Consider the following 26,366-nt stretch of genomic DNA (forward strand, 5'->3'; position numbering starts at 1 on the left):
CTGGGGATGCCACGGAGCAGTGAGTTGTCACATTCTGAAGACAGTTCCAGGCCAAGCTGAGGTGTTAAAGGGCAGTAAGTGTTTTGGGAATTCTGCTTACTTTGGCCAAGTGACATATGCCAAAATGATGCTGTTTCAGTTGGATGTTATGTCGTGGCCACTCTCAGATTACCACCCAGTCATCTCTTGGTGCCACCTGGCAACCTCCTTAAGCTGGGGACAGGAGATTTAATTCTAGCAAGGCCAGGCAGTTGTCAGAGAGGTTAAAATAGTGGAGATGGTATGGGATAGGGAGAAATAGAAAGGTACACAGTCAGTTATGACTCAGGTCTAATACCTGAGACTGGTATGCCCTATCCCACTCCTTGGCTGCAGGTAACTGCAGGCCACTAGGAGCTCAAATGGAGCAGCCATAAGTTGTGGGAGCAGAGAAGCAACAAAGAACATTCCTGGCCACGGTGAGCTCCTATAGCAGGAGCAAGCCAGCAAATTTTCAGGGTGTGGTTGTTGCTCAGGTGGATGTCCAACAGCAGAGAGTCTCCAACAAGGTGCCCCAGGCCAGGCAAGTCATGTGGTTGTCTGAGAATTTTGGGCTCTTGACTGAGTGGAGTCTGGCCACCTTTTAAGCAGTCATCGTCACTGTTGAGGCAGTTGGCTGAGAGGTCCAGAACCTGAAGGTGACACAAGAACTGGAACACTTTGTCATGAACCAGATGGTTATGGGCCAGGAGGTTGGAGGCCAGGATGGGGGAGTTGGACTGATGAAGCTAGTGAAGGGCCTCTGAGGCCAGACCCCCCCCCAGCTGATTGTCCTGAAAGTACAGGCTTGGTCTGGCCTCAGTTGCACTATCCCCACCCTTAGGGCTTTTAGAAGGTTGTGAGAGAGGTTGAGTTGTCCTACACTCCATGGGAGCCCTGCCAGAAAAGTTTGGAAGCCAAGGCCCCAGCAGGAAACCTAGCCTGGCTATCAGGGTGGGGGAGAGAAAAGAGTACCCCATGAGCTACAGAGTGAAGTGGAGTCAGGAAGCAAGGGCTGGATCCCATTCATCAGAGTGCCTCCCAGGGCACTGTCACATACATGACCTTGTTCCAAGAAGTAGGGGTGGTGGTTCCTGCTTTACAGATGATGAAAGACTCTCAGAGAAGCAAAGTGACCTGCCCCGTGTACAGGATTTTAATCCAAGTCAGACTGACTGAAAGCCTGTGCTGTTTCCACTATTTATCTTGCCTCCTTGAGTGTATCTCTTTCTAGTTAAAAAGGCCTTTATTCTCTATGGCAACAGGAAATTTGTTTCTAGCCATTAATGAATCCGGGGATCCTACAGTACAGTACAATCAATACAGTCCTTGCCTGTTAGAACTGGAAGAGACTTTAGAGACCATTTCTCTCTGATAACACACTCATTTTAGAGCCGAAATGACAAAAGGCTCAGTGAGAAAAAGAGGCTTGTCTGTGGGAACAGCAAACCTGAGTGGTCCCACTCATGCCCTGCCCCAGGAGCTCACAGGGTGGGGGCAGGGGGTGATGAAGAAAGGAGAGAGGCAACAGTGAACCCATTTCTGGGTTCCTTGGGTAGATACTGCCTCCCCCTCGCTACTCTTTCTTAGAGATGGGGTACCCACCCAGGATGGGAAAACCCAATTTCTAGCCCCTTCTTCTGGGAAAAGGGTCACCTTGGGAGGTTCCTTTCCCATACCCCAACTCACTCCCATTGCCCACCCTGCCCCCAAAGACATTCCTGGGTAAAAATGAGTTGTTGGGTTTTTTTGGTTTCATTTTATATTTTTTTTCAAATAGCCTCTTTTATGGTAATTATTTTTTTGTATATATTTCTTATTGGCATTCGATATGCCAATATATAGCATAATACCCAGTGCTCATCCTGTCAGGTGTCCCCCTCAGTCCCCATCACCAAGTCACCCCAACCCCCCACCCACCTCCCTTTCCACCACCCCTTGTTCGTTTCCCAGAGTTAGGTGTCTCTCATCTTCTGTCACCCTCACTGATATTTCCCACTCATTTTCTCTCCTTTCCCCTTTATTCCCTTTCACTATTTTTTCTATTCCCCAAATGAATGAGACCATATAATGTTTGACCTTCTCCAATTGATTTACTTCACTCAGCATAATACCCTCCAGTTCCATCCAATTTGAAGCAAATGGTGGGTATTTGTCGTTTCTAATGGCTGATCAAAATACCATGGACTTTATTCACAGAGTTGGAACAAGTCATCTTAAGATTTGTGTGGAATCAGAAAAGACCCTGAATAGCCAGGGGAATATTGAAAAAGATAACCAGAGCCGGGGGCATCACAATGCCAGATTTCAGGTTGTACTACAAAGCTGTGATCATCCAGACAGTGTGGTACTGGCACAAAAACAGACACCTAGATCAATGGAACAGAATAGAGAATCCAGAAATGGGCCTCAACTCTATGGTCAACTAATATTCGGCAAAGCAGGGAAGACTATCCACTGGAAAAAGGACAGTCTCTTCAATAAATGGTGCTGAGAAAATTGGACAGCCACGTGCAGAGGAATGAAACGAGACCATTCTCTTACACCATACACAGAGATAAACTCAAAATGGATGAAAGATCTCAATGTGAGACATGAATCCATCAAAATCCTAGAAGAGAACACGGGCAACATCCTTTTTGAACTTGGCCACAGCAACTTCTTGCAAAATACATCTATGAAGGCAAGGGAAACAAAAGCAAAAATGAATTATTGGGACTTTGTCAAGATAAAAAGCTTCGGCACAGCAAAAGAAACAGTCAACAAAACTCAAAGACAACCTACAGAATGGGAGAAGATATTTGCAAATGACATATCAGATAAAGGGCTAGTATCCAAGATCTATAAAGAACTTCTTAAACTCCACACCCAAGAAACAAGCAATCCAATCATGAAATGTGCAAAAAACATGAAGAAAAGTTTCACCAAAGAAGACATACACATGGCCAACAAGCACATGAGAAAATGCTCCGCATCACTGGCCATCAGGGAAATACAAATCAAAACCACAATGAGATACCACCTCACACCAGTGAGAATGGTGAACATTAACAAGACAAGAAACAACAAATGTTGGAGAGGATGTGGAGAAAGGGGAACCCTCTTACACTGTTGGTGGGAATGTGAGCCGGTACAGCCACTGTGGAAAGCTGTGTGGAGGTTCCTCAAAGAGTTAAAAATAGAACTGCCTATGACCCAGCAATTTCACTGCTGGGGATTTACCCCAAAGATACAGATGCAGTGAAACGGCAGGACACCTGCACCCCGATGTTTATAGGAGCAATGTCCACAATAGCCAATCTGTGGAAGGAGCCTCGGTGTCCATTGAAGGATGAATGGATAAAGAAGATGTGGTCTATGTATACAATGGAATGTTACTCAGTTATTAGAAATGACAAATACCCACCATTTGCTTCAACGTGGAAAAATGAGTTTTGAGGTAAAAACAAATGAGTTCAATTCTTGGCTTTACCATCAACTAGCTTAATAAGGCAAATTCTGAAGTTTCCCTGAGTCTCAGTTTCCTGACCTGTAAAATAAAGATACTAATACCTCTCTCATAGACTTGCTGTGGAGATAAAATGCAATGACATCTATAAAGCACTTAACACAAAGTACTCATCTATAGCTATTCCTTTGTCCCTTTCCTATCCACCACAGACTCCCATATTTTCACCCCAGACTCGACCAGAAAGGCAAAAGTCCCCAGCATGGGGAAGTTAGGTGCTGTGGGGCTGCTACCCACGGGCTTCAGAAACAGCAAGGCCAGGATCAGGCTGATGTCTGGTTGGGCCTTGCTTTTGGGCTCCTTCAGTTTTTCTCCAGACCATGAACTTGGCTGGACCTTGGGTACTTTTAAATAGGCCCGTGCCAGGCAGGAAGTGCTGATGTAGGATGAAAAAAGCAAGAACCAACCAAAAAAGGAACCAAAAAAGCAACTTCTCCCTGGGGGAAACATAAGGCAAAGAAGTTGGGGAGGAGAATGAAGGCCTTCAAAAGTGAAAAGGAAATAGAGGAGAGTTGCCAGGTTTTTCTAAGATCTTGAGGTGCCAGGAAATGAACAACATGTGAACTCTTCCCTGACCAGCCTATGTTTTCCTCGGTTCTATGGGGTCATTACAGGGAAACCCCTTCAGTGGAAGAGAAATCTAAGCTCTGAGTAAATTGGCCAGCCTCTCAGCCCCTATATCATTGGACCCTGGCTCAGAGATGAAAGTCTGAGGATGGTAGCCAGGTTGGATCTGGTACCTCTGGTAAAGGTACCTGCCTCTACCACTTGGCAGGTATCCTGCTGGGTGCCCTCCATCCATCCACCCAATTCATTAGTGCCAAACCCTGTTGGGGGATAGAAGAGCTCAGGTCTCACTTGTATTGAAACACAAAAACTACTGTGATTTCCTTCTCTGGTCCTGGCTCTCCTTCCCTTTATAGGCGAGCTCTTAGAAAAACTTAGTTGCTGATTGCTCCCTCTGAAAAAAATCCCTGGACTTTATCCCTTGGTCTCCATCTCCATTTCCACTACAACTTCTCTGATTGAAGTCCGGCTCAGCTCTCACCTGCCCTCCTTCACAGCAGCTGGACTGCTAAGCCAGCAATTATAGCCATCCACTGCCTTGCTTTATGCTCTTTGATGACTCCCCATTGCCCAGCAGATCAGTGCAGCCTCCCTCCTTCACCTGGCATGTGAAGCCCTTTGTGATCTGGCCCCTGCTTATCTGTTCTTATTTCCTGTTATTCCCCCACAAGAAACCTGCATTCCAGTCATACTTAAGTAATTGCAGTTATTGGAATATGCCCATGCTGTTTCACACCTCTCTGTTTGCATATACCATTCTTTCTTCTTGGAATGCTCTTTCCAGCTTGGCTTTCTGGCAGTTTGACTTTCCTATAAGCTGCAGCTGAAATGTCATCTCTCTTTTGAAACCTTCCTTGACCTTCTACCTTTCCTTGGCTTTAGACTCCTAGTCACCTAGGTGGCACCCTCCTCATCCTCTCTGGCCAGTTCTTGTCATGTCTGGTCTTACTTATCCCCACCCCAGCCCCTGATTTTTTTCCTCTTGAGGTTTATTCTGTATCAGGAACTCTGCTAACATTGTACATACATTATCTCATTGAATCTTCACATTGCCATTATTGTCCCCATTTTACAATAAGAAAACCAAGGCTTGAGGAATCTAGGTCAGTTACCCAACATCACCCAGGATACAGGGTCAATAAGCAGCACAGTGGAGATCCAAACCCAGGCTGACTTAAAAGGCTTAACCCTGTCACTAGTTTTAACCCCTTCAAGTGCTGTAGTAATATTAGGAGAGGCTTGCTGGGTAGAAGCAGGGATGAAATTCCTTTGGGTCCATGTGCCCTGATGTCCTAGAGGCTACAGAAATGATCTTGGGGCAGCCTAATGGTCAGAATCTGTAACTTAACTTCTTCCATCTGAGACAGAAAGCAGGGTGAGACAGGAAAGAAATTAGTACCTTTCTCCTTTTTTGAGGGGAGGGGCAGAGGGAGAGAGAATCTTAAGTAGGCTCCATGTCCAGATCTCACAACCCTGAGATCATCACCTGAGCCAAAATCAAGAGACATACACCTAACCAGCTGAGTCACCCAGGCACCCCAGAAACTAGTACCTTTCTAAGAAGAAAAAGATAACAAAGCTTCAGGTACTGACACTGCTTACTTCAACAGCCCACACAATATCCCCTGGCCATGCCTAGACAGAGAAGGTCAAACAGTTCTGGGCAAGACTGACAGGTGGCAGGGAGAGGGGATCAGGAAGAGCAAATGAGGCTAGAGTTCAGGCTCCAACTGCCACCTGGTGGTCAGCCTTAAAGAGGCAAGTGGATGGGGCTGGGGTGCTGCCTTGGCCCAAGCCAAGGGGCTGAGAGGCGGCTCAAGTGGGCTGGCCCCTGGTTCACAGTATTCATTCAATCACTCATTCATTCATCCATCTTTCCACTCATTTCTTCATTCAACAAATGTGTATTATACCAGGCAAGTCAAGGCGCTGGGAATACTGCAGTGAATCAAACAAAAATGCCTGCTGTCACTGTGCTCCTATTCTAGTGGCGGGAGACAAAAAACGAGGAAGTAGATGACATGGTATGGTGGATGGTGATGAATGCTATGGAGGAAAAGCCAGGCAAGGGGTGAGCAGAACCTTTGCCATTTTAAATAAAGCCACACTGAGGTGAAAATTGAGAAAAGACCTGAAGGAGGTGAGGGAGTTAACCATGGGGTTGTCTGTGGGAAGAGGATTCTAGGATAAGAAAACAGCCCAGGAAAGACTAAGGTAGGAACAAACATATGTGATTGAGAAGCAGTCAGGAGGCCAGTGTGGCTGGCTAGAACAGAGTGAATAAGGGGGAAGAGTGATAGGAGATGAGCACAGAGAGGTAGGCAGGGGTAAGATCATGTGAGGCTCTGAAGGGCTGTTTTATATACTGAGTGAGATGGGAAGCCATTGGTATCACCCAAGCTGGCAGGTGGCACTAGGCATTCTGTCTCAAAAGCCTGTGCTATGCAGTACTACTGAGATAGAACATAGGCCAGAACAGGAATGAGATCCCAGAAATAGCCCCATACAAATATGCCCAAGTGAGTTTTGACAAAGATATAAAAATTGAGTACAGGAAGAATAGTCTTTCCAACAAAATGCTGTTGGGGCAATTGGACAACCATAGGCAAAAAAAGAAACCTTGACCTAAACGTCCTATCTTATACAAAATAGAACACAAAATGGATCATTTATGGATGACTTCAAAGGTATGACTTAAATGTAAAACATAAAATTTAAAAACTCTCAGGAAAAAATACGAGAACATATTTGGGACCTGGCGCCAGGCAAAGAATTTTTAGGCTTGACACTAAAAGCACAATTCATAAAAAGAAAAACTGATAAATTGAACCTTGTCAAAATTCAAAACTTCTGCTCTTTGAAAGAAATCTTTTATTCTCTCTCTCTCTCTCTCTCTCTCTCACACACACACACACACACAAATCAACATTCACAGCAGCTTTGTTTAGCCCAAAACTGGAAACAACCAAGATGTCCTTCACCAAGTGAATGGTCAAACAAACTGTACATCTCTGGAATACTACTCAGCAATGAAAAGGAATGAACGGGCAGCAACTTGGATGAATCCCCAGGGAATTATGCTAAGTGAAAAAAGCCAATTCAAAAAGGCTACGTACTATATAATTCTATTTGTATAGCATTCTGGAAGTTCTAGAGATGGAAAACAGATATGTGGCTGCTAGAGATGAGGGGAGGCAAGTAACCAAGTGTAGTTATAAAACGGCTACACAAGGAATCCTTGTGATGACTGAGGTACCTTTTCTGGGGCTGTGATACATGAACCTCCACATGTGACAAAACTGCACAAAACACACACACAATTAGTTCATGTAAAACTGGTGAAATCTAAATAGGCTCTGTGGATTGTCTCTATGTCAGTTGACTGGTTTTGATACTGTACTACAGTTATACAAGATGCCAGCATTGGCAGAGGTGGGATGAAGGATGCCCTACAACTTCCTATGAATTACTTCAAAATAGAAATTTCAAAACAAAAAAACCCTAGAAGAGACCTTGAAAGATTATAAACAAAACCTTGGAGTGTTTTATCAGAAAAGTTTGAGGACCTCCACTATGCCAGTTTAAAAACGACAAGAACACCCACAAGATTGACCAGCATTCATACCTAAGAAATCAATGAGAAGATCAGAGCTACTATGATCTGACATTAATAAGGGGGATATCCAAGATGACAATGAGCCCAATATTCTTATTTTACAGGTGGGGAAAATAAGTCTCGGAGATAGGAAGCTACTTGTCCAAGGCCATATAGCAAAAGAGAATGATGGAAATAAAAATCCTTTTGGTTCCCAGTTTCAGTGAGGATGATAAGGGGCTCAGTGGGAGCAACAGGCAAAGTGCCTTCATCTCTGTGAACATCTCTTCCTTAAGCTCTGCAAAATGGCTGGTGGTGAGTTCCAGTACTTAGCCCAGTGCCTGGCACATAATTGGTACTCTATAAACTGTAGGTTTAGGAAACTAAACCTCTCTTTTTGAGAGAGGGGTCACCATGCCTTCAAAGCCAGGAAAGACAGAGACAAAGACTGCGGCCACAGCAAGGAGTCGCCCCCACATTCCAGCCTTCCCTGAGTTCTAGACCTTTAGTAGAGATTGATCCTGGTACTATCCTGGGGGTAGGGCTGAGGGTCACCATGGAGATGACTGGGGAAGGGGGATGAAACTTTTAGTTTCTATGGTAACAGCCTGAGAAGCGGGATATGATTTGGCAGAAAGGTTGAGGAGCATGTAATTCTTTCCACAGAGATGGGGAGGGAGCTTTCTGAGGCTCACTTAGGAGTGGAAGTAAGAGAATCAGAGAAATGAAGCCTCTCATTTCCATGGTGACAGATGGGGGAGGAATTGAGTCACCTAGGGAACCTCAGGAAGTGAACCTCTCTCTGATGCTAGAGGGCTACTGGGGATTCACTTAGACCTATTGAAATATTTTCACTGTTCTTCTATGTACCACCTCAAGTCATCTCTCATATCACCTGCATGCCCCCATACTTTGGGAAAGGCTGGACAACTATATCTACTATAGTCCCTTTCAGAGCTACTGTGGAGTTCAGTTGACACTTTATTTTAGTTCTTTCAAAATAAGTGTTATACAAATGAGCATGCAGTAGCCCCTGCTCGCCTTTCATGATCCATGAGTGCAGAGGGTTTGTTTGCCTTGTTCATTCCAGTGCCTAAGAACAGTGTCTTGCATTTAGCAGGCATTCAGTAAATAAAGTATGAATGAATAAATCACCTACCTGTTGTTGCTTTTGACTGTAAGTTCCAATCATAGGAAAATGGTTCAGGCTCCCCCCACATGCTGTCACCACTCAAGACTCAGTTTCAGCATTATCTCCTTTGAGGAGTCCTTCTATGAACCTTCTGGCTAGGCTCCCTTCCTGGGGGTTTTCCATCACACCCTCCGTGTGTCGCTATAACAGCATTTACCACATTACACTGAAATCATTTGTTATCTCTCTCTCCTTCACCTTAGCTGTTAGAGCCTTAGGAGCAAAGACTATGCATATGTGTATCACAGCAGCTAACACAGTGGCTGGCCCACTAAAATACACACAATAAATACTTAATTGAACCAGATGTCTCCCTATAGTTTTTGCCAAATCTACACTCCCCTGGCTGACTATATGTTTTCCATAACATGGACCAGCTTACTGATTCAATCTTATTTCCTTTTGCTCTTAACACAGACCGTTTACATGTTCGTGTCCTCTTTTGTTCTCCACCAGGGTCTATAAACTACCCCCTCTTCTGTAGTATAGTGTAGTGATTAAGAGCTTGAGCTCTAGAATTGGATCTAAATTCAATGAGCTGGGTTCAAATCCCAGTATAAGCCAATACCAGGGGCCAGTTACTTTAGCTTCTCTGAGCCACAGTTTCCTCTTCTGTAAAACAAGGTTGTAACAACATCTATTTCTCCTGGAAGTTGTGAGGGATTCATTGAGAAAATGCATGTAGAGTACTTTGCATAGTCACCTGGAAGAAGTGAGCACTCAGAGAAGGTTATGCATTATTATTATGGCACATGATTCTTTTAACGTTGAGTCCCTCCGTAGCAGGTAGTGAGGTCAACAAAGACAACAGGGTCTTAACTGAGCTCCACAGTAGCTCTGAAAGGGACTATTGTATAATTGTCCAGCCTTTCCCAAAGTATGGGGACATGCAAGTGATATGAGAGATGAATTGAGGTGGTACATGGAAGAACAGTGAAAATATTTCAGTGGGTCTAAGTGAATCCCCAGTAGCCCTCGAGCATCAGAGAAAGGTTCACTTCCCATGGTTCCCTATGTGACCCCACTCCTCCCCCAGCTTAATAAACTTGCCACTAGTTAGACAAATTCAGATCTCAAAAATTCTTGGTGAGGGGTGCCTGGCTGGCTCAGTCAGTAGAGCACTCAACTCTTGATCTTGAGGTTGTGAATTCGAGCCCGATGTTGGGCACAGAGATTACTTAAAAAAATATTTGGTGAAGATAGTTTGAACCCTAAGGATAAACTAATGATTCCCCAAATAATTTTTGGCAAGTTATAGCCTGCTCTTGGCTTTACCCTCTAACACAAGTTGATCTCATTTAGTGCTGTTGCTGGCATTTCAGGTCCAAATATCTGTAGAGTATTAATCAGTTGCTGGCATTTCAGATCCAAATATCTGTAGGGTATTACTCGCTTGGGACAAAACAGCAGCTGATCTCTAAAGCAGACTAAAGAAGATCTAAGATGCCAAGCACATCAATTCAGACAGGCAGGGAAAGGTCTACTTTAATGTTTCTCTCATCAATCACACAATTGGTTTTCCAAGATCACAAATCTGTATTAAGATCCACACATGACCAATGAACATCAGGGAGTCACACCAGAAAATACATGCAGTCATCTCAGTTCTACAGTCATGTATAGGTTACTTAAAATGCTTTCCACTGTTCTCCTGAACTCTAGTTTCGCCTCATCCCAACTCACTCTTTATACTGTTGCTTAGTTAATCATCTTAGCTGTGTGACCTTGGGCAAGTCACCTGACTTCTCAGTGTCTCAGGTTCTTTATCTGCAAAATGAGGGGGCTGTGCTAGATTAGTATTTTTTATACTGTGTTATTTAGAGCCCCTTGAATCCCTCAGAGGTACGTTGGTGCCTTTGGCACCACTGAGCAGGTTGGGAGAAGAGGTGGGCCAGAGGCTGAGTTGTCAGGCCTCTGTGTATCCACTTTAAAACACAGCAGCTGTTTTAGAAATTATGGGCCCCTCTCAAATCTGGTTTGGAAAATGAATTCTGCTATTACAAAAAGTTTAAGTACCATTATGTTTGCATGATTTCCAAGGGATCTTCTGGCTTCCCTAAAGTAGGATTTTTTTTTTAAATGGCTTTTAATGATAACGTGTTTATACACAGAAACACAGTAAGCAATTCATTTTTATTACTACCTTTTTTTCTAACCACTTTTTAAGCTGTTATCTCAAAATAAGATATGACACAATACTTAACATGACAATTTAAATATGCACTCTGACGTCAATTGGCAACTCCCATAAAGACTGTCATTTTGAAAGCCATAGAAAAGGGGCATACAAAAATAAATAAATAAATAAATAAATAAATAAATAAATAAATAAATAAATAAGAAAAGGGGCATACAAAGTTGAGGAGCAAATTCAAATTCTGCATATATTTGTTTTTCTCTTAGGTAACAGCAACTGCATGGAAACTGATTATCCTTAGTCTCACAATTACTGAGTTTCCAAGTCTCCCCAAGTACTATCTTTCTTCTTTGTATTCCTGGCTGAGACTGACCTGGAAAGTTCAGTTTACTAGAGTAATTAGAGGTGCCAGACAAATCAAATAGGTAATTCATCAGAGCCACCTTTCTTCCTCAGCTTCTAAAGCTGAGGGATTGCCAGGTGAGGTTTATTAGAAGATTTATGGGTCCTTAGAAGCCACTGGCTTTGTCACAACTGGTTGGGCAAGTCGCTTACCCTTTCTGGTCTGTTTTTTCCTCTGCTTTTTGAGGTCTCTTTCCAGCTTTGAAATTCTCTGACTGCATATCATGTCTGAGAAGCTTTCTGAAGTACTCTTAGCATGGAATGACTTGTCATTGCTTAGTTTCCCAACAGCCTATGCAATACAACAGATCCCCTGGTTCTGTACTGTCCTATATTGCCCTCTAGTTGTTTTTACGTGAACTTTTTTTTCTCAACTATAATTAGTTTAAAATATATTTAGTTTAAAAAGCTTATTTTCCAAGTTAAGCAGTGTGTATTCTGCTCAATTTAAACCCCCTAGGACAATTTGGGGGCGTGTCTGGAAGTAATCCATATATATTTATATTGATCCATTCAAAGCAATGACACCCCTTTTGTCAAAGTCCTGAAATTCTATTTTTACATCAGTACTGTCCAGTAGAAATATAATATGAACTCAATATGTAATTTTAAGTTTTCTAGTGGGCATGGTAAAGTGAAAAGCCACAACTGAAATTAATTTGAGTATGTTTAACCCAACATATACAAAATATTAACATTTTAACATGTCAGTCTACAAATTGAGATAATTGATGCTCTTTTTTCCGTGATGTGTTCGAAATTGGATATTTTACATTTCCAGCATATCTCACCTCAAAACAGCCACATTCAAGGTCTCAATAGTCCCATATGGCTAGAGCTATCCTACTGAACAGCGCAGCCCTACACGTTTGGGCTGAGTCCCAACCGAACAATTATTTTTCCATGTTTAGGACACTGAGCACTAGATAAGACCCAGGCACTAGGTTAGCCGCAGGGGTGTAAGAATTAATTAGACTCATTCTGGTAAGGGAGATAGCTTGGGAAATCACTAGCTGTAACACACTGTCGTAGGTGTTCTGACAGAGATCTACAGAAAGTAAAAAGTTTCAGTGGCTTGGCGGGGTAAGGGGGCTCAAGGAAGGTCTCACAAAATAAGTAACTTTTGAGAGGAAGCTGGCTATGGAGTGACTAGAATTGCAGGTTACCAGGGGGTGTGCGTGTGTGTGGGAGGGATGACGTGAAGAGGACGGGCGAGGATTGGCTGGGAGAAGCCTGGGGCTCTCGCGGCTGCTGGATGGACGGAAGCCGGAGGGGGGCGCCACTGGCATTTGCACGCGCAGACGACCGAAGCCGGGGAGCGGCGTTGCTGCCGGATCTCTGGCTGCCCCGGCCCCTCAACCAGGGGAGCGCCTCGAGAGGTAAGGCGCGCTCCTGGCCGGCTCCCGCAGCTCGCTCTGAATTCCGCCTGGTCACGCCAGGGCTAAGCTCAGAGCCCACGGAACTTCCCAGCCTGGCGTCAGCGACCCGCAAAACAGCAGCCGGTGCTGTGCTTGTTAGTTTGCTTGCTTTTAGCAGATGCTTACTACTTGTGATAGGCAGCCGCATGCAAAAATGAATCTATGGAAACAGTTGCCAGGGTCGGCGATCGACGGCTTCCGGAAGTTCTTTGACCCTTTGGTAACAATAGAGCGACTGGACCAATACGGCCCTCCTTCCGGTTTCGTTTGCGCTCACCGAGTTCTTTTTTCCCAAGTTTGCCTTTGACCCCGGAAGTGAGGTCTTCCGCGTTCCTCCCTCTCCCAAGATGGCAACAGCCGAAGACGAGTTACTGCTACCGCGGCTCCCCGAGCTGTTCGAAACCAGCAAGCAGCTTCTAGACGAAGTGGAAGTAGCGACTGAACCCACCGGTTCCCGCATAATCCAGGATAAGGTGTCCAAGGGACTAGACCTCCTTAAGAAGGCTGCCGAAATGTTATCGCAGCTCGACTTGTTCAGGTATGGGGGACAGGGGAATAACGTCTGAGGACGGAGGTAATAATGGTTACCAAGGGTGGAACCATTGAGCCTGGGTGGAGGAGATCCTTTAAAAGGCCTAGGAACCATTTATTCCTACCTCCCACTGCGATCTTATGTAGATCGTTTATTCTCCACCTGACTTGGAGATAGTTGATATCCCACGACTCTGCTCCCTAAGTTGGCTGTTTGCATAAGCATTGGGTGTGAGTGGTCAGCTACTTTAATTCCTCCTGCCTTCTCCCGCCACACACCCACCGCAGCCCTCTCCTCCCCCTGGAAGCAAGGGCTACAGTGTGAATGCCCGTCCAGGCTTCACAGCCTCCTCTTTGCTCTTTCCAGCCGAAATGAAGATTTGGAAGAGATTGCTTCCACTGACCTGAAGTACCTGATGGTGCCAGCATTTCAAGGAGCGCTCACCATGAAACAAGTCAACCCCAGCAAGCGTCTAGATCATTTGGAGTGGGCTCGAGAACACTTTTTAAACTACCTAACTCAGTGCCAGTACTATCATGTGGCAGAGTTTGAGCTGCCCAAAACCAAGAACAACTCAACTGATAATAACACTGCTAGTTCCTCCATGGCCTATCCCAGCCTCGTTGCTATGGCATCTCAAAGACAGGCTAAAATAGAGAGGTGGGTCAATAGCTGTACCTTGAGGACTGCCCAGTGGCAGTGCTTTGGGGGTGGTGCATGTTTTTTGGGGGTGGTGAGGGCAACAGTGGTATCTGTCACTCTTGGTTCATATTGAGCATTAGGCCCTGGTGAGAGTCAACCCTCCTGAGTATTTCAAGACACCTCTGCTTTTGATAAGATGGTCATACCTAACCATCAAGCCCCTGCTACCTTGTGGTTCCCAGCAGTAGAATCTAGTTTAGCATAGCATCTCCCAGTCTTTTCCCACATCACAGCATAACATTATTCATATGTACAATGGGGTAGATCTCTCTGAAGGGCACAGCGTCTTGTAGCAATAATCCACTGATGATCCACTGAGTGAGAAGTTCTCAAAGAGTAATGGATCAGGTGTGTAACATCCTCAGCTGATCTTAATCCTAGCACAGCTTTGTTGTGTAACCTTGAACAAGTTGTTTACTCGCAGTTTTAAAAAACATTTAATGAGTGCTCAGTGTCTAGGAGCTACTCCAGGCACTGGAGCTAGAAACTGAGTATGGGTGTTTGTATGAGTATGGGTGGTCTCCACCTATACTCTGGTGAGGAAAAGCAAAGTAGCCATAAAAAATGATATGATAGAGAAATGCACAGGTACTGTGAGAGCAGACAGGAGGGGCACCTAATCAAAGAGAGTAGGAGAGAGGAGAAGGCTTCCTGGAAGAGGTAACTCCTGTGATGAATTGTTTAAGGATGAATAGGAATGTTATCTAGAGGACAAGGAGAGAAGTGCATTAGCCAGCAGAGGTAATAGCGTTAATAAAGCTACAGAGATATTAAAGATATTAAGATTACAGTGCTAGGGCGGGGTGTGTGGATAGGGAACAACTGTAAGCAATTAGATAATGCTAGAACATGTAGGCAGGTGGAGAAATGGAACGATGCTAAAGAACGTTGTGGGGTCCAGACCAAAGAGAGCTTGGGGTGTGAGGAAGGTAAAGGAACAGCCCTGCTGCTAAGAACTTGGGGAGGGATTTGAATCCCAGTTCCACCATTTAATCACTCTCACTTTGAGTAAGTTGCTTAATCTCTTGGTGCCTTAATTTCCCCAGCTGTAAAATTGGATAATAATGGATCTTTCTTCATAAACTGGTTTTGAAGATTAAAGGATTAATACATTAAAAGCACTTAGCACAGTGGCGGATGCAGTAAGTACTCAAAGTTAGCTATTGTTATATCTTTGTAGCTGAGAACAGATTGTGGTGTCAGAGACCTGGGTTTGAGCCCCAGCTTCACTTACAAGCCGTTGTAATTTGGGTGACGTATTTAACCTTTCTGAGCCTCAGGGTTCCTCATGTGTGAAATTATGTGCAAGTAATAAGGGTACCTGTCTTGTAGGATTAAGAAAAATAAGATAGACCACACAAAAACAGCATAGTATCTGGCACGTAGTTAATATTCTGTAGATGTTACTTACTAGTAGGCCTTCCTAAAGAACCTAAATTTTGGTTGGTGACTGGGATCCACTAGAGATTTTTGGGGTTTTTAAAAGAGTAGCATGGTCATGTTTGCATTTTTTAAAAATTTTTATTTATTTATTCATGAGCGATAGAGAGAATGAGGCAGAGGGAGAAGCAGGCTCCATGCAGGGAGCCCGACGTGGGACTCGATCCTGGGTCTCCAGGATCACACCCCTAACTGCAGGCGGCGCTAAACCGCTGCACCACCGGGACTGCCCTGCATTTTTATTTTTATTTTAAGATTTTACTTATCTGAAAGAGAGCGCACATGAGCAGGGGGTAGGGGCAGAGGGAGAAGCAGACTCCCCACTGAGCAGGGAACCCAATGTGGGGCTCCATCCCAGGACCCTGAGATCATGACCTGAGCCGAAGGCAGACACTTAACTGACTGAGCCACCCAGGCTCCCCTCATATTTGCATTTTAACTAGCACACACCGGCAGCAGTTAGGAAGCAGTGTAGCAGAGTTAGGTCACAAGTGATGAGGCATCACTACAGCAATGGCAAAAGAGATAAGAGGGATGTATTTATTTACAAGGGTCGACCCTTCAGAAAACCTGCTGATCAGTTGGTTCTGGAAGGTGGGGTATGGAAGCAACAAGGGATGTTTGTCATAGGTGGATGGCTTGCAGAACTCCTTAAGATGGGGAATAGAGGAGGAAGAACACATCAGGGGATAGGAGAATGTATGAATTCAGTATTGAGCCGTGTTGCATTTAAGGTGTTCTAGGAGTCATCCAGGTAGAGGTATCCGGTAGTGTGTAGCTCACAGGAGAGGTCTGGGCTAAAGAGCTGAAAATTGATTCCTTCATTTGGCAAATATGTATTGGCCTTTTCTTTTGTGCCAGAAACTATTCTAAGTAATGGAGAACCAGATGATATCCATGCCCTCGTGAAGCTTTTATTTTGGTGGAGGAGACAGACAATAAGCTAGTAAATCATGTAATTTTGGATGATATGGTCTATAAAGAATAAGAAAGTATGGTTCAGGGTTAGTTTGTGACAGTGAATAATTTTTGAGGGAGTAGGATAGACTGCTAGGAACTGGAATTCAGCATCCTGTCTTTTGTCAGAAGATAAGGGCAACCCATTGGCATATAACAGAAAGTTTCGAACAGTAAGTTTGGTATCCAAATAATTATAGTACATCCAAAAAAGGCCTGTAAATGCCATAGAGATATACAGGGTGGTAGAGAAGAAAGACCAGGAAGTAAGCACATCTGGTTGGAGGGATGAGGATGAGGTTTCAGTATGTAATAACATTTGAGATGAGCCTTGAATTGTGCTTGAAAACAGAAATTACAGATTTTCCTGAATATAAAAGTAATAATACTCATTGTGGAAAGTTGGAAAAATAATATTTTTAAAATTAAAAAGGGCTTAATCCTAGCACTCAGAGATCTTTGTTAACTTCCTGATGTATTTCCTTCCAGATATTTTAGTTAATAAATTTGGAGTAATACTGTATATATAGTTTTTTTTTTAATCCTTTTCAAACCTAACATTGTATTGTGAGCATTTCCTCATGCCTTTTGAAACCATGGTATTTAATGGTTCCATCCCATAGTTGTACCATAGTTATTTAATCTTTTAACACCAAATACTTAGACTATATACAGGTTCGGGGTTTTTTTGTTTTTGCTCTTCTAAGTAGTAGTATGAACAGACATCTATAACTGCATCTGTCACTGTTTTCTTAGGCTAGATCCCCAGAAGGACCAGTAATTAGATCAAAGCATTTGAATATTTTAAGACTGTTGATATAACAATAACAAAGTCTTAGAATATGTCCCTTTGCACTGGTCTTAGATGTTAACACTTAGAAAATCCAATTGGGAAAACCAAATAAGGTATGTCATTGTTTTTATTTGCATTTCTTTGGTTAGGAAGCTTTGTCTTTGAACATTTTTTTAAATGTCTGCCGGACAAAATAATAGTTAATCCAGGTGAAGTGCCAGCAGCCTACGCTGAGGTATGACAGTGGAGATCCAGAGAAACAGGACCTAAGATTCATCTTGTAGCTAGAATTGGCAGGCCTTGCTGGTGGACTGGATAAAGGGAACACATAAAGGGAACACTATTATATTATATTATAATGGATCCCACATTTAAATCACTAGCTCAGACCTTTCCTGACCTTCAGACTGCTACTTCCAACACCCTACATGGATGTTTCACAGACATCTCAAACTTAACATGACCTAAATTGAACCCTTAGTTATTTAACCCCTGATGTGCCCCCACACCGTGGTCTTCACCATCTTAGTGAGTAGCACTACAATTTGCCTAGGTGTTTAAGCCAGAAGCTAGGAGTTAGCCTCAGTTCTTCCCTTCTGATTCTCCACATCCAGTCCACCAGCAAGGCCTGCCAATTCTAGCTACAAGATGAATCTTAGGTCCTGTTTCTCTGGATCTCCACTGTCATACCTCAGCGTAGGCTGCTGGCACTTCAGCTGGAATAGCTAAAACACTAACTGCAAGGACCTGCGCAATCTGGCACCTGCTTCTCTTCAGTCTTCCCTCGTTCACTAGACTCCAACCATAATCGCCCTCTTTTAGTTCTTTGCACAGACCCGGCTCCTCCCCTCTATAGTCTTTGTACATGTTCTCTTTGCATGAAATGCTCTTCATTTTTCTGTCTTCCTGGGCTTTGTCTTTGAACTCTAGTAGAATGTATACTCCTTGAGGGCTGGAGCTGTTTCTTTGTTTACCGTGGTATGCCTAGCACAGGGCCTAGCATATAGGAGATGCTTAAGAAACATGTATTGTTGACAAGCAGGAGGAACAACATGAGCAAAAGCCCACAGCAGGGTAGTTTGAGGTGTATATAGGGAACACAGAATAGTTCAGCAGAAGCTAAGACTACTGTGGTCGGAGGTCTGTGGAAAGAAGCGATGTATATAGAATACTGAAAGGGAAGGGAGAGGCAGAAAGACAAATTAACATGTTACAATAGTACTTCAGCTGGAAAGAAGAGAGGAAAATGAAGTGACAGCTGTCAAAAGTATTATTTTGCAAGAAGCGTTTATATGATTAGAAAATACATTGTTGAGATCCTTGTTTATTTTCTATAAGTCCTCCCCACTGTACATACTGATAACATCCTACATAAAACATACCTAAATGGTATAACATATCCTCTCTCAAAACTCCTTTCTTCACATACCCTCTCTCTACTCTGATTCTCATTTATGAGAGTGTGAGTCTGGTTGATAAACTGCACCTCCATTCTTGTGACAGAAATAAAGAAGTAGAAGTTGGGTAAGTAATGAGTCTAGTGTTTGACCTAACTGAACTTCGATTCTGAAGTGACAACTGGGTAGCCATGTCCATAGGCAGGTGGAAATGTGACTAAAACTTAGGAGGCTGGTGACTAGTGTGAAAAAATTTAGGAGCTTTGGTGGATATGGATAGTTTACCAGGGAAAAACAGAGAGAAGAAAAGCCTAGCATAAAATCTTGGGGCAAGTTAAGGGAGAAGAAAGAGGAATCAGAGGTAAAATACCCAGCAAGGTATAGATAGAAGTGCTTATAGAAGCCTGGGGAAGAGAGAGAGCAAATGTTATGTACTCTGAAACTTCTCCCTGTCAAGCCCCCTCCCAGATACTGTAGCACTTCGTTTCTGTTACTTATCACAGTGTAACTATCATTCTCTAGATTTGAAACTCCTAAAGGTCAGAGACTTCCACTCACTGCATCTTTAGTATCCTAATTGTATCATTGTATCTTTGGGGCCCAACCCAATAAGTAGGTACTTGAAATATCTTGGGAGAGCGGATAGAGTGGTCATCAGAAAAATGGAAGCAGTATGGTGTTACACATAAAGCCTGAACTTTGGAGTCAGATGGACCTGGAGTGGCCAATCCAATTTCCTCCACTTAATAGATGGGGCATCATCTAGCCCCTGCTGGCCTTCTTTTTCCTGTCCCCTAACGGCATCTGTATTCTCTCGGCATCTGTATTCTCTCGCTGCTAATGAAGTACTTTCGTGTGTATTGTTGCATTTGATCCTCTTAACCCCAGGAAGCAGATCTTGTTACCTCCATTTTAGAGCTAAGGAAATGGGATAAGAGAATTTACTTGTCCATAGATAACACACCTCCTAAGTGTCCAGGCTAGGATTTAAACTCAGGTCTTCAAGTTCCCAGTTCGCTCCACTATAGCACAGAAAAGAGAAGAGTGGTCATTTGAAAGGAGAGAACATAGATTGAGGGAAGATGTTCTCTAGGAGAGGGAAGGGCACCAGTAGAGTGAAAAAAAAATTGCTGATGACAGGATGATTGTTAGACTGAGGCCTGGGAAAATCTGGGTAGGGAACAGGATTGATAGCAAAAGTGGAATGGTAAAGACATCACCCTGGTAAAAACAACGTTAGCTCCTTAAAGGTGAGGAAAGATGAAAGTACAGAGATTTTAAGGTCAAGAGGGAAATTGAATTCTACATTGGCTGGCTATCTGGTGACTGATGGTGGCATGGAGTCCACAAATGATGAACAAGAGGGTAGCTGAGCAAGGGTGACCACTCAGGCAGAGTTCGATCATCTGAATTTGTTGTTGATTCATGTGACACAAATCTATAATTTGTTAGCTCTCTACAGCAGCCTGAGAACAGCAAAAGGGAATGGGGAGAGTTGTCCAGAGTCAGAAGGGTGACAGGCATTCTAAGGCGGTAGGCAGTATTTCCATGTAATGGCTCACCATGGGAAATCTAGAACCGTGATAAAAGGTCTAGGACAGTGGTTTTCAATCTGTTTCTTGGAGCTCTAAGAATCCACCACACAGTGCCTGGGCATGAGTAGAGGGTATGTTAGGAACCGTCCTCTGATTAACTAAAGTGGATTTTTATCTGCTACTTACTGGATTTCCAAATAAGCTCTCATAAGAAGCAAGGGTTCTTTTGCTAGGACGAAAAGGTTTAAAAAACACTGCCCTAAAAAAAAGCAGGAGTGGAGGAGCTAAAGTTTCAAAGATGACAGGAGAGAAGTCACAGAAGGAAGGAAATGAAGAAGCCTTTGAGTGCAGTTAGACCGTGAGCTTGCAGAGAATGGGAAAGGAAGCACACGAACCTTATTCAGAGGATCAGTAGACTGACCCAGAATTTACTCTGGATTATATACATTCTAAGGCTCTGGTAGGTTTTTTCCTGTTGTAGGTACATCCAAGAAAGAGGGTGGGGGTAGGAGTGGGACCAGAATTAAACGTTCTCAAGTAATATCTGTAATAGCATTCATGAACTAGTAGTTTACCTTTGTGGTATTTTGCTCAGAGGCTACTGATGATGATGCTGTGTGACAGTTATTTGAAACATTATATAAATTACTCCACTTGTTGGGTAAAAGGAGCAAAAGAACCTAAAAAGTCTACATAATAAAAGAATGTCTCCAGAGCAGTGGTTCTTGACTTTACATGGGTCATGGACCTTGTTGATAATCTGATGAAAACTACAAACCTCTTCCAGGCCAAAAAAAAAAAAAAAGTAAAATTCTGCATAAAATTCCAGGGAATTCATGACCCATCTCCCCCTAAACTGTATCCATACACCTCAGGTTAAGAACTCTAGATTTGGGTGAACACCTGCAGAGGAGCATCTGATTCTGGAGATCTAGAGTGGGGTTCCAGTCATAGATATATCAAAAGACTTTTCTTGGAAATCATGGAACTTTTCCTTGACTTCTCTCGCCTTTGCCCTCTCCCTCTCCCCTCTCAAGCCCTTACACCCAGTAAATCTTTTATATTTTAAATACATGCAGATCTCCCCACCTCCATATTTCAAGTCACTGTCTCATCTAGTTTGTAGCACTATATCAGTTGATTTCCGTGCTTCCATCCTTGCCTCTCCCCTCCTCCTCCCATAGTCTGCATTCCACACAACAGCCAGAGTGGCCCATATAAAAAAAGTTTTCATGTCACTCTATTCATGTCATGTATTCTATTCAAAAGCCTCCAGTGGCTTTCCTGTCTCAAAATATCATGGCATTTGATATTTGGGGTCTTACTGCCTACAGGGTTCTACAAGTTGTAGCCCTGGCTCTCTCACTTCATTTCACTATCATTCTTCTTCACTCTATGCCAGCCACACTGGCCTACTTTCTATTTCTCAAACACTTCAAACCAAGCTTTCTTCCACTCCAGGATCATCATATTTGTTACCTCATAGAACCTCTTGCAAATATTAGCATGGCTTGTTTCCTTATTGAAGTCTTTGCTCCAATGTCACCTCCTCCTGATCACCTTGTATATAATAGCACTTCTACTTTTGTACCATCATTCTGTCCACTTTACTTTGCTTTTTGCTTCTTCATGGCACTTACCACCACCCAACTCATCATCTCTGTTCTTTTGTCTGCTTCCACTAGAACGAGAGCTTCAGGAGAGCAAGGACTTTCTTGTATCCACTGCTGTGTGTCCAGCACTGAGAATAGTGCCTGCCACACAATAGGTACTCAGTAAATACTTGGCAAATGAATGATAGATGACGTATTAGAATACATCCTGAAAAAGGCAGGCAGGATGGCTTTGAGTCTTCAAGGGGCAGCTCAGTCAGTAGAGCCTCTGTCTCTTGATCGCAGGGTTATGCGTTTAAGTCCCATATTGGGTGTAAAGTTTACTTTTAAAATGTGATTGTATAGACAAAAAGCACTGAGTATAGCACCTTGTACTTGAGAAAAATAAAAGAGAGTGTTTCCTTGGTTCAAACAATATGATGCCCTTAGTAGAAGGATGACCCAGAAGAGCTAAGATTATTTTGCCCTGAAGAAGAAATGACCAATTTTTTTAGGCTATTTCCCAAGGAATTCCTGTGTCAGTGGCAGGTAAACAACCCCTAAGAATATGTGACTCTTTGAAGTGGCAGGTCCCAAATGGACATTGTGTGATACTAAGTATCCAACTTAGTAAGGATTAATGTAATAAAATTACTGAGGGACTTCCATCTCTAAAGATGAGGAGAGAGGGGTTGCTCAGATCAGGTTACTTCTGTATTTTTCTGGCTTTAGAATTTATTTCTCAGCCCCTACTGATCCCTACCTTGTCTTGGCAATCTTGAGGACTTGCAGCCTTGGTGGTGAATTCTGGGGTATTTTTGCCAAAGTGGACACCGGCTTACTTACTGCCTGGTCACTTGCAAAGGTAAACTCTTAATGTGGCCTTCTTTGAAGGAATACCTCTTTATTTTTAAGTTCATGGGTAATGCTTTTCTGTGGAACAGATACAAGCAGAAGAAGGAGGTGGAGCATAGGTTGTCTGCACTGAAATCTGCTGTGGAAAGTGGTCAAGCAGATGATGAGCGTGTTCGTGAATATTACCTTCTTCACCTTCGAAGGTGGATTGGTATCAGCTTAGAAGAGATTGAGAGCATTGACCAGGAGATAAAGATCCTGAGAGAAAAAGACTCCTCAAAAGAGGTAAGCCTGGTCACTGCTTAAATAGCTCAAAAAGCTACTATCAGAGATTTGAATGTCCTACAGGAGAGTAATCAAAATAAAATCCTTTTAAGTCTCCATAAAATCATTGTTCTTGTTAAGATTAGTGGAGGAAGGCTGAAGGTTCATCAGGGTAGCCTTCTCTCTAGCTTACAGTAGTGCTCCCCAGTGCTTTCTCACCTGTAACACACTTCTAGCCATGTATAATTTCGTGACATGCCACAGGGAAGGAGACTTCTTAGAAGTAAAAATTGGTTTTGGCTGGGGGTGCCTGGGTGGCTCAGTCGGTTAAGAGCCTGCCTTCGGCTCAGGTCATGATCCCAGGGTCCTGGGACCAAGCCTTGTGGCAGACTCCCTGTTCAGTGGGGTGCCTGCTTCTACCTCTGCCTCTCCCCACCGGCTCGTGGTCTCTCTCACTCTCCCTGTCAAATAAATCAAACCTTTAAAAAATTGGTTTTGGCTGTGGGAAGTAATAATTGTTGAAGGAATGCACAGGAACGTGAGCCTTTAAAATTTGTCCTTGACTTTGATAAAGGAGAAGAGGAATGGGATAGGAATGGAGAAGAAGAGTAACACTGGAGGAGAGTGAGAAAACAGTAGAAAGAAGATAAAAGGAAAGATTGAGTATTTAGGTTGGGGGAGGAATCAGAATTTAATCTTACACAATGATGCACTCTCACATTCTTAGATCCTCCAAGTATGAGATACAGAAGTACTTTCCCATGCACAAAATGTTAGATATACTGATAATAAAATCTGGTGAGACGCAGCTTTGGTTGTCTTTGAAAATCATCATCCTGTTTTGGAGCTGCTGCTTCAGAAGTTTAGGCTCTGCTGCCACTTATTTTTTGGTGCAAGATTCAAACATGGATTGAGTTGAATTTATCAGCTCACCACAGGCATTTATTTAAGACCTCAGAGAAGCTTTTCTGCTCCTTTTTCTTTTCATTTTACTTATTTATTTGAGAGCGCACATGCAAACACGAGCAGGGAGAGGGGCAGAGGAGAAGTAGACTCCCCGCAGAACAGGGAACCCAATTCAGGGCTCGATCCTGGGACCTCAGGCTCATGACCTGAGCCAAAAGCAGATGCTTCACTGACTGAGCCACCCAGGTACCCCAGACAAACCTCTTCCTAATTTGATCCATACTAATTAAGCCCAGGAACTCAGGCCTTTTGGTAATATCAACTTTGTTCCTCATGTTAATGAGGATCAAAGAACAAACAATTCTAAGGCCATAAGGCCCCTAGAGCATATCTGGATGAATGGCTTTCAGGCGTTTTGAGGCTGGACTCTTCTGGGTCTTCTCCTGTCCTGTTTGTTGTTGTTGTTGTTGTTGTTGTTGTTGTTGTTGTTTAATGCTCTCTTATTTGGTTTTGGGATTGGCTCTGGAAAGTGATGAACCTAGAACCAAGTAAGCACCTTTACTTTGACCATACTTTGTTTCTGTATGCCCCTGGATAGCCAAGGTTCCTTCACACATTTCCGTATGCCGTGATATGAACACTACTTACCCCATTCTTTCCCTCTTGCATTTAGGAATACCCTCTTCTAAAAACCTAGGGGTTCATGACAATCAATTGCATAGTTACATCAGAAGGGGTTTTAGAAGGGTCTTAATAATTCAGCTTTAGCACTGAAGGCCTGGCGGTTCAGGAAAGGGACTTCAAATTCAGCTCAAGGGATTTAGCTGGACCGTGGAAAAAGCCTTTGGAATCTCCTTCTTTGGAGAGAAATGTTTTAAAACCGAGCGATCATTTTACCTTTCATGAGATGATTTCTGGGAGAGCTTTCTCCTCCCTTTTCAGCAGTATACTCAGACCTCCTTAGGAGAGATGAGCAGCCTCCACCAATAGTATTCAATTGCTGTCTCTGAGAGAATGATAAATAAGGAGTGGGCAAAGTTTGTATCCAGGGCTTGTCAAGCACCTGAAGACTTAAGAGCCTGCAGAGTGGGGTAGTCAAAATGGCAAATGCACTTCTGATAACTTAATTTCCTTTCCAGGAATCAACTTCTTACTCCTCTCATCAGGACCGGCCTCCAATGAAACCCTTCGTTCTCACTCGGAATGTGGCCCAAGCCAAGTAGGTAGTACTAAAAAGTGGGTTGCCTTTGTAGGTCCCCTGCTTTTATGGCTCAGTTACAGTGCATGAGTAACAGACAGAATGGGCATTGTAAAAAGGCCATACCCTCACCTGTGGTGGTTTTTCTTTCATCAAAAGGGTATTTTTTCTAATACTTTATACATTTGTCTTTTTTTTATATGTCTTCATCAGACATTTCCCTCACAAACTCAAGCCGAAAAATAGGCTCAAAAGAAAACCAACAAAAATAAATCATAAAGAGGAAGGAAATCTAATGGAGAATTACATACATCAGTTGTTTCTCATTATTGCCTTCAGCTACAATTCTCAAAAGGACAGATTTGCCTGTTTAGGATTTAATTCTGAGCTCTTGAGATGCTTTTCTGTTGGGTGGCAGGAAAGGCTCCTTCCTCTGTACCTTTTAGACCCACCAACTATAAATACCCCTTCCACATTGTCATCACTGCTTTGTGTGGGACATTGGCCTCTGGGATTGCTTTCTGGGCAATGATCCTGAGCTATTTATTTTCTCATGAAAGCTCTTGACTTTAATGTACCTTCCTGGATGCCTCTTTTTACATATCCTCACAGGAGTTTACAAAACTCAGAAGATAGCTGGACAAGGGAACAAGGATGAAACAGACACAGGTTTTGTCACTAAATAAAAGAGACTAAAAAAAATTTTAAAAAATAAAGAAAAGAGGCTTTTTAATAGTGCTATTAATGTTTAGTTTTCTAAATGTAATGTGATTCTTGCAGAGTATTTGGAGCAGGTTATCCAAGTCTGGCATCTATGACGGTGAATGACTGGTACGATCAGCATCAGAAATATGGAGTATTACCAGATCAGGGCGTAGCCAAGACAACACCAGGTATGAAGGGGTAGAAGGAAAGTAATTATACTATTGGTTCCTTACTCCCTAGAAATTAAATTCAGACCAAGTATTCTTGCCCCTTAGGAGCAGAAATCTGGACAAAGATTCTAGGCAGTGTTTTTTTTTTTTCATTTATTTTTAAGATAAATAGCAGATGATTCTGGGAGGATGGGGATGCAGCAGCTTCATGATTTTGGAATCCTTTCAGATGTCGTGGCATTAAAAACAGACTCAGCAGCTAGATAGCAAAAGCAAAAATCCATGGACAGCAGTTCCACTTCTGGTAATGGCAGAGTAGGTTGTATCAGGCCAGTCCCTCCTACTGATAACAATTACAAACTGAAGATAATAAAACAGCTATCCAAAGGAACTAGAGAGGAACACCTGGGTCGCTTAGTGGTTGAGCATCTGCCTTTGGCTCAGGGCATGATCCCAGTTCGGGGATTGAGTCCCACCCTCATC

The 26,366-nt window shown here is 43.2% G+C and overlaps 1 protein-coding gene across 2 annotated transcripts in view; it reads left to right on the forward strand.

Annotated features, from left to right (window-relative positions):
- The window catches only part of IGBP1 (immunoglobulin binding protein 1), a 53,517-nt gene that overhangs the window by 13,769 nt on the left and 13,382 nt on the right, over window positions 1-26,366 (forward strand). The window contains exons 2-6 of one of the 2 annotated variants that reach the window (XM_025466092.2): window positions 13,134-13,375; window positions 13,736-14,029; window positions 22,730-22,925; window positions 24,950-25,029; window positions 25,789-25,901. In XM_025466092.2, the coding sequence (XP_025321877.1) occupies window positions 13,134-13,375; window positions 13,736-14,029; window positions 22,730-22,925; window positions 24,950-25,029; window positions 25,789-25,901 (925 nt within the window). The remainder of the gene's footprint in view (window positions 1-13,133; window positions 13,376-13,735; window positions 14,030-22,729; window positions 22,926-24,949; window positions 25,030-25,788; window positions 25,902-26,366) is intronic. The other variant, XM_049107550.1, reaches the window with a different exon arrangement.

This window comes from Canis lupus, chromosome X, assembly GCF_003254725.2.
Source record: "Canis lupus dingo isolate Sandy chromosome X, ASM325472v2, whole genome shotgun sequence".
NCBI lineage: Eukaryota > Metazoa > Chordata > Mammalia > Carnivora > Canidae > Canis > Canis lupus.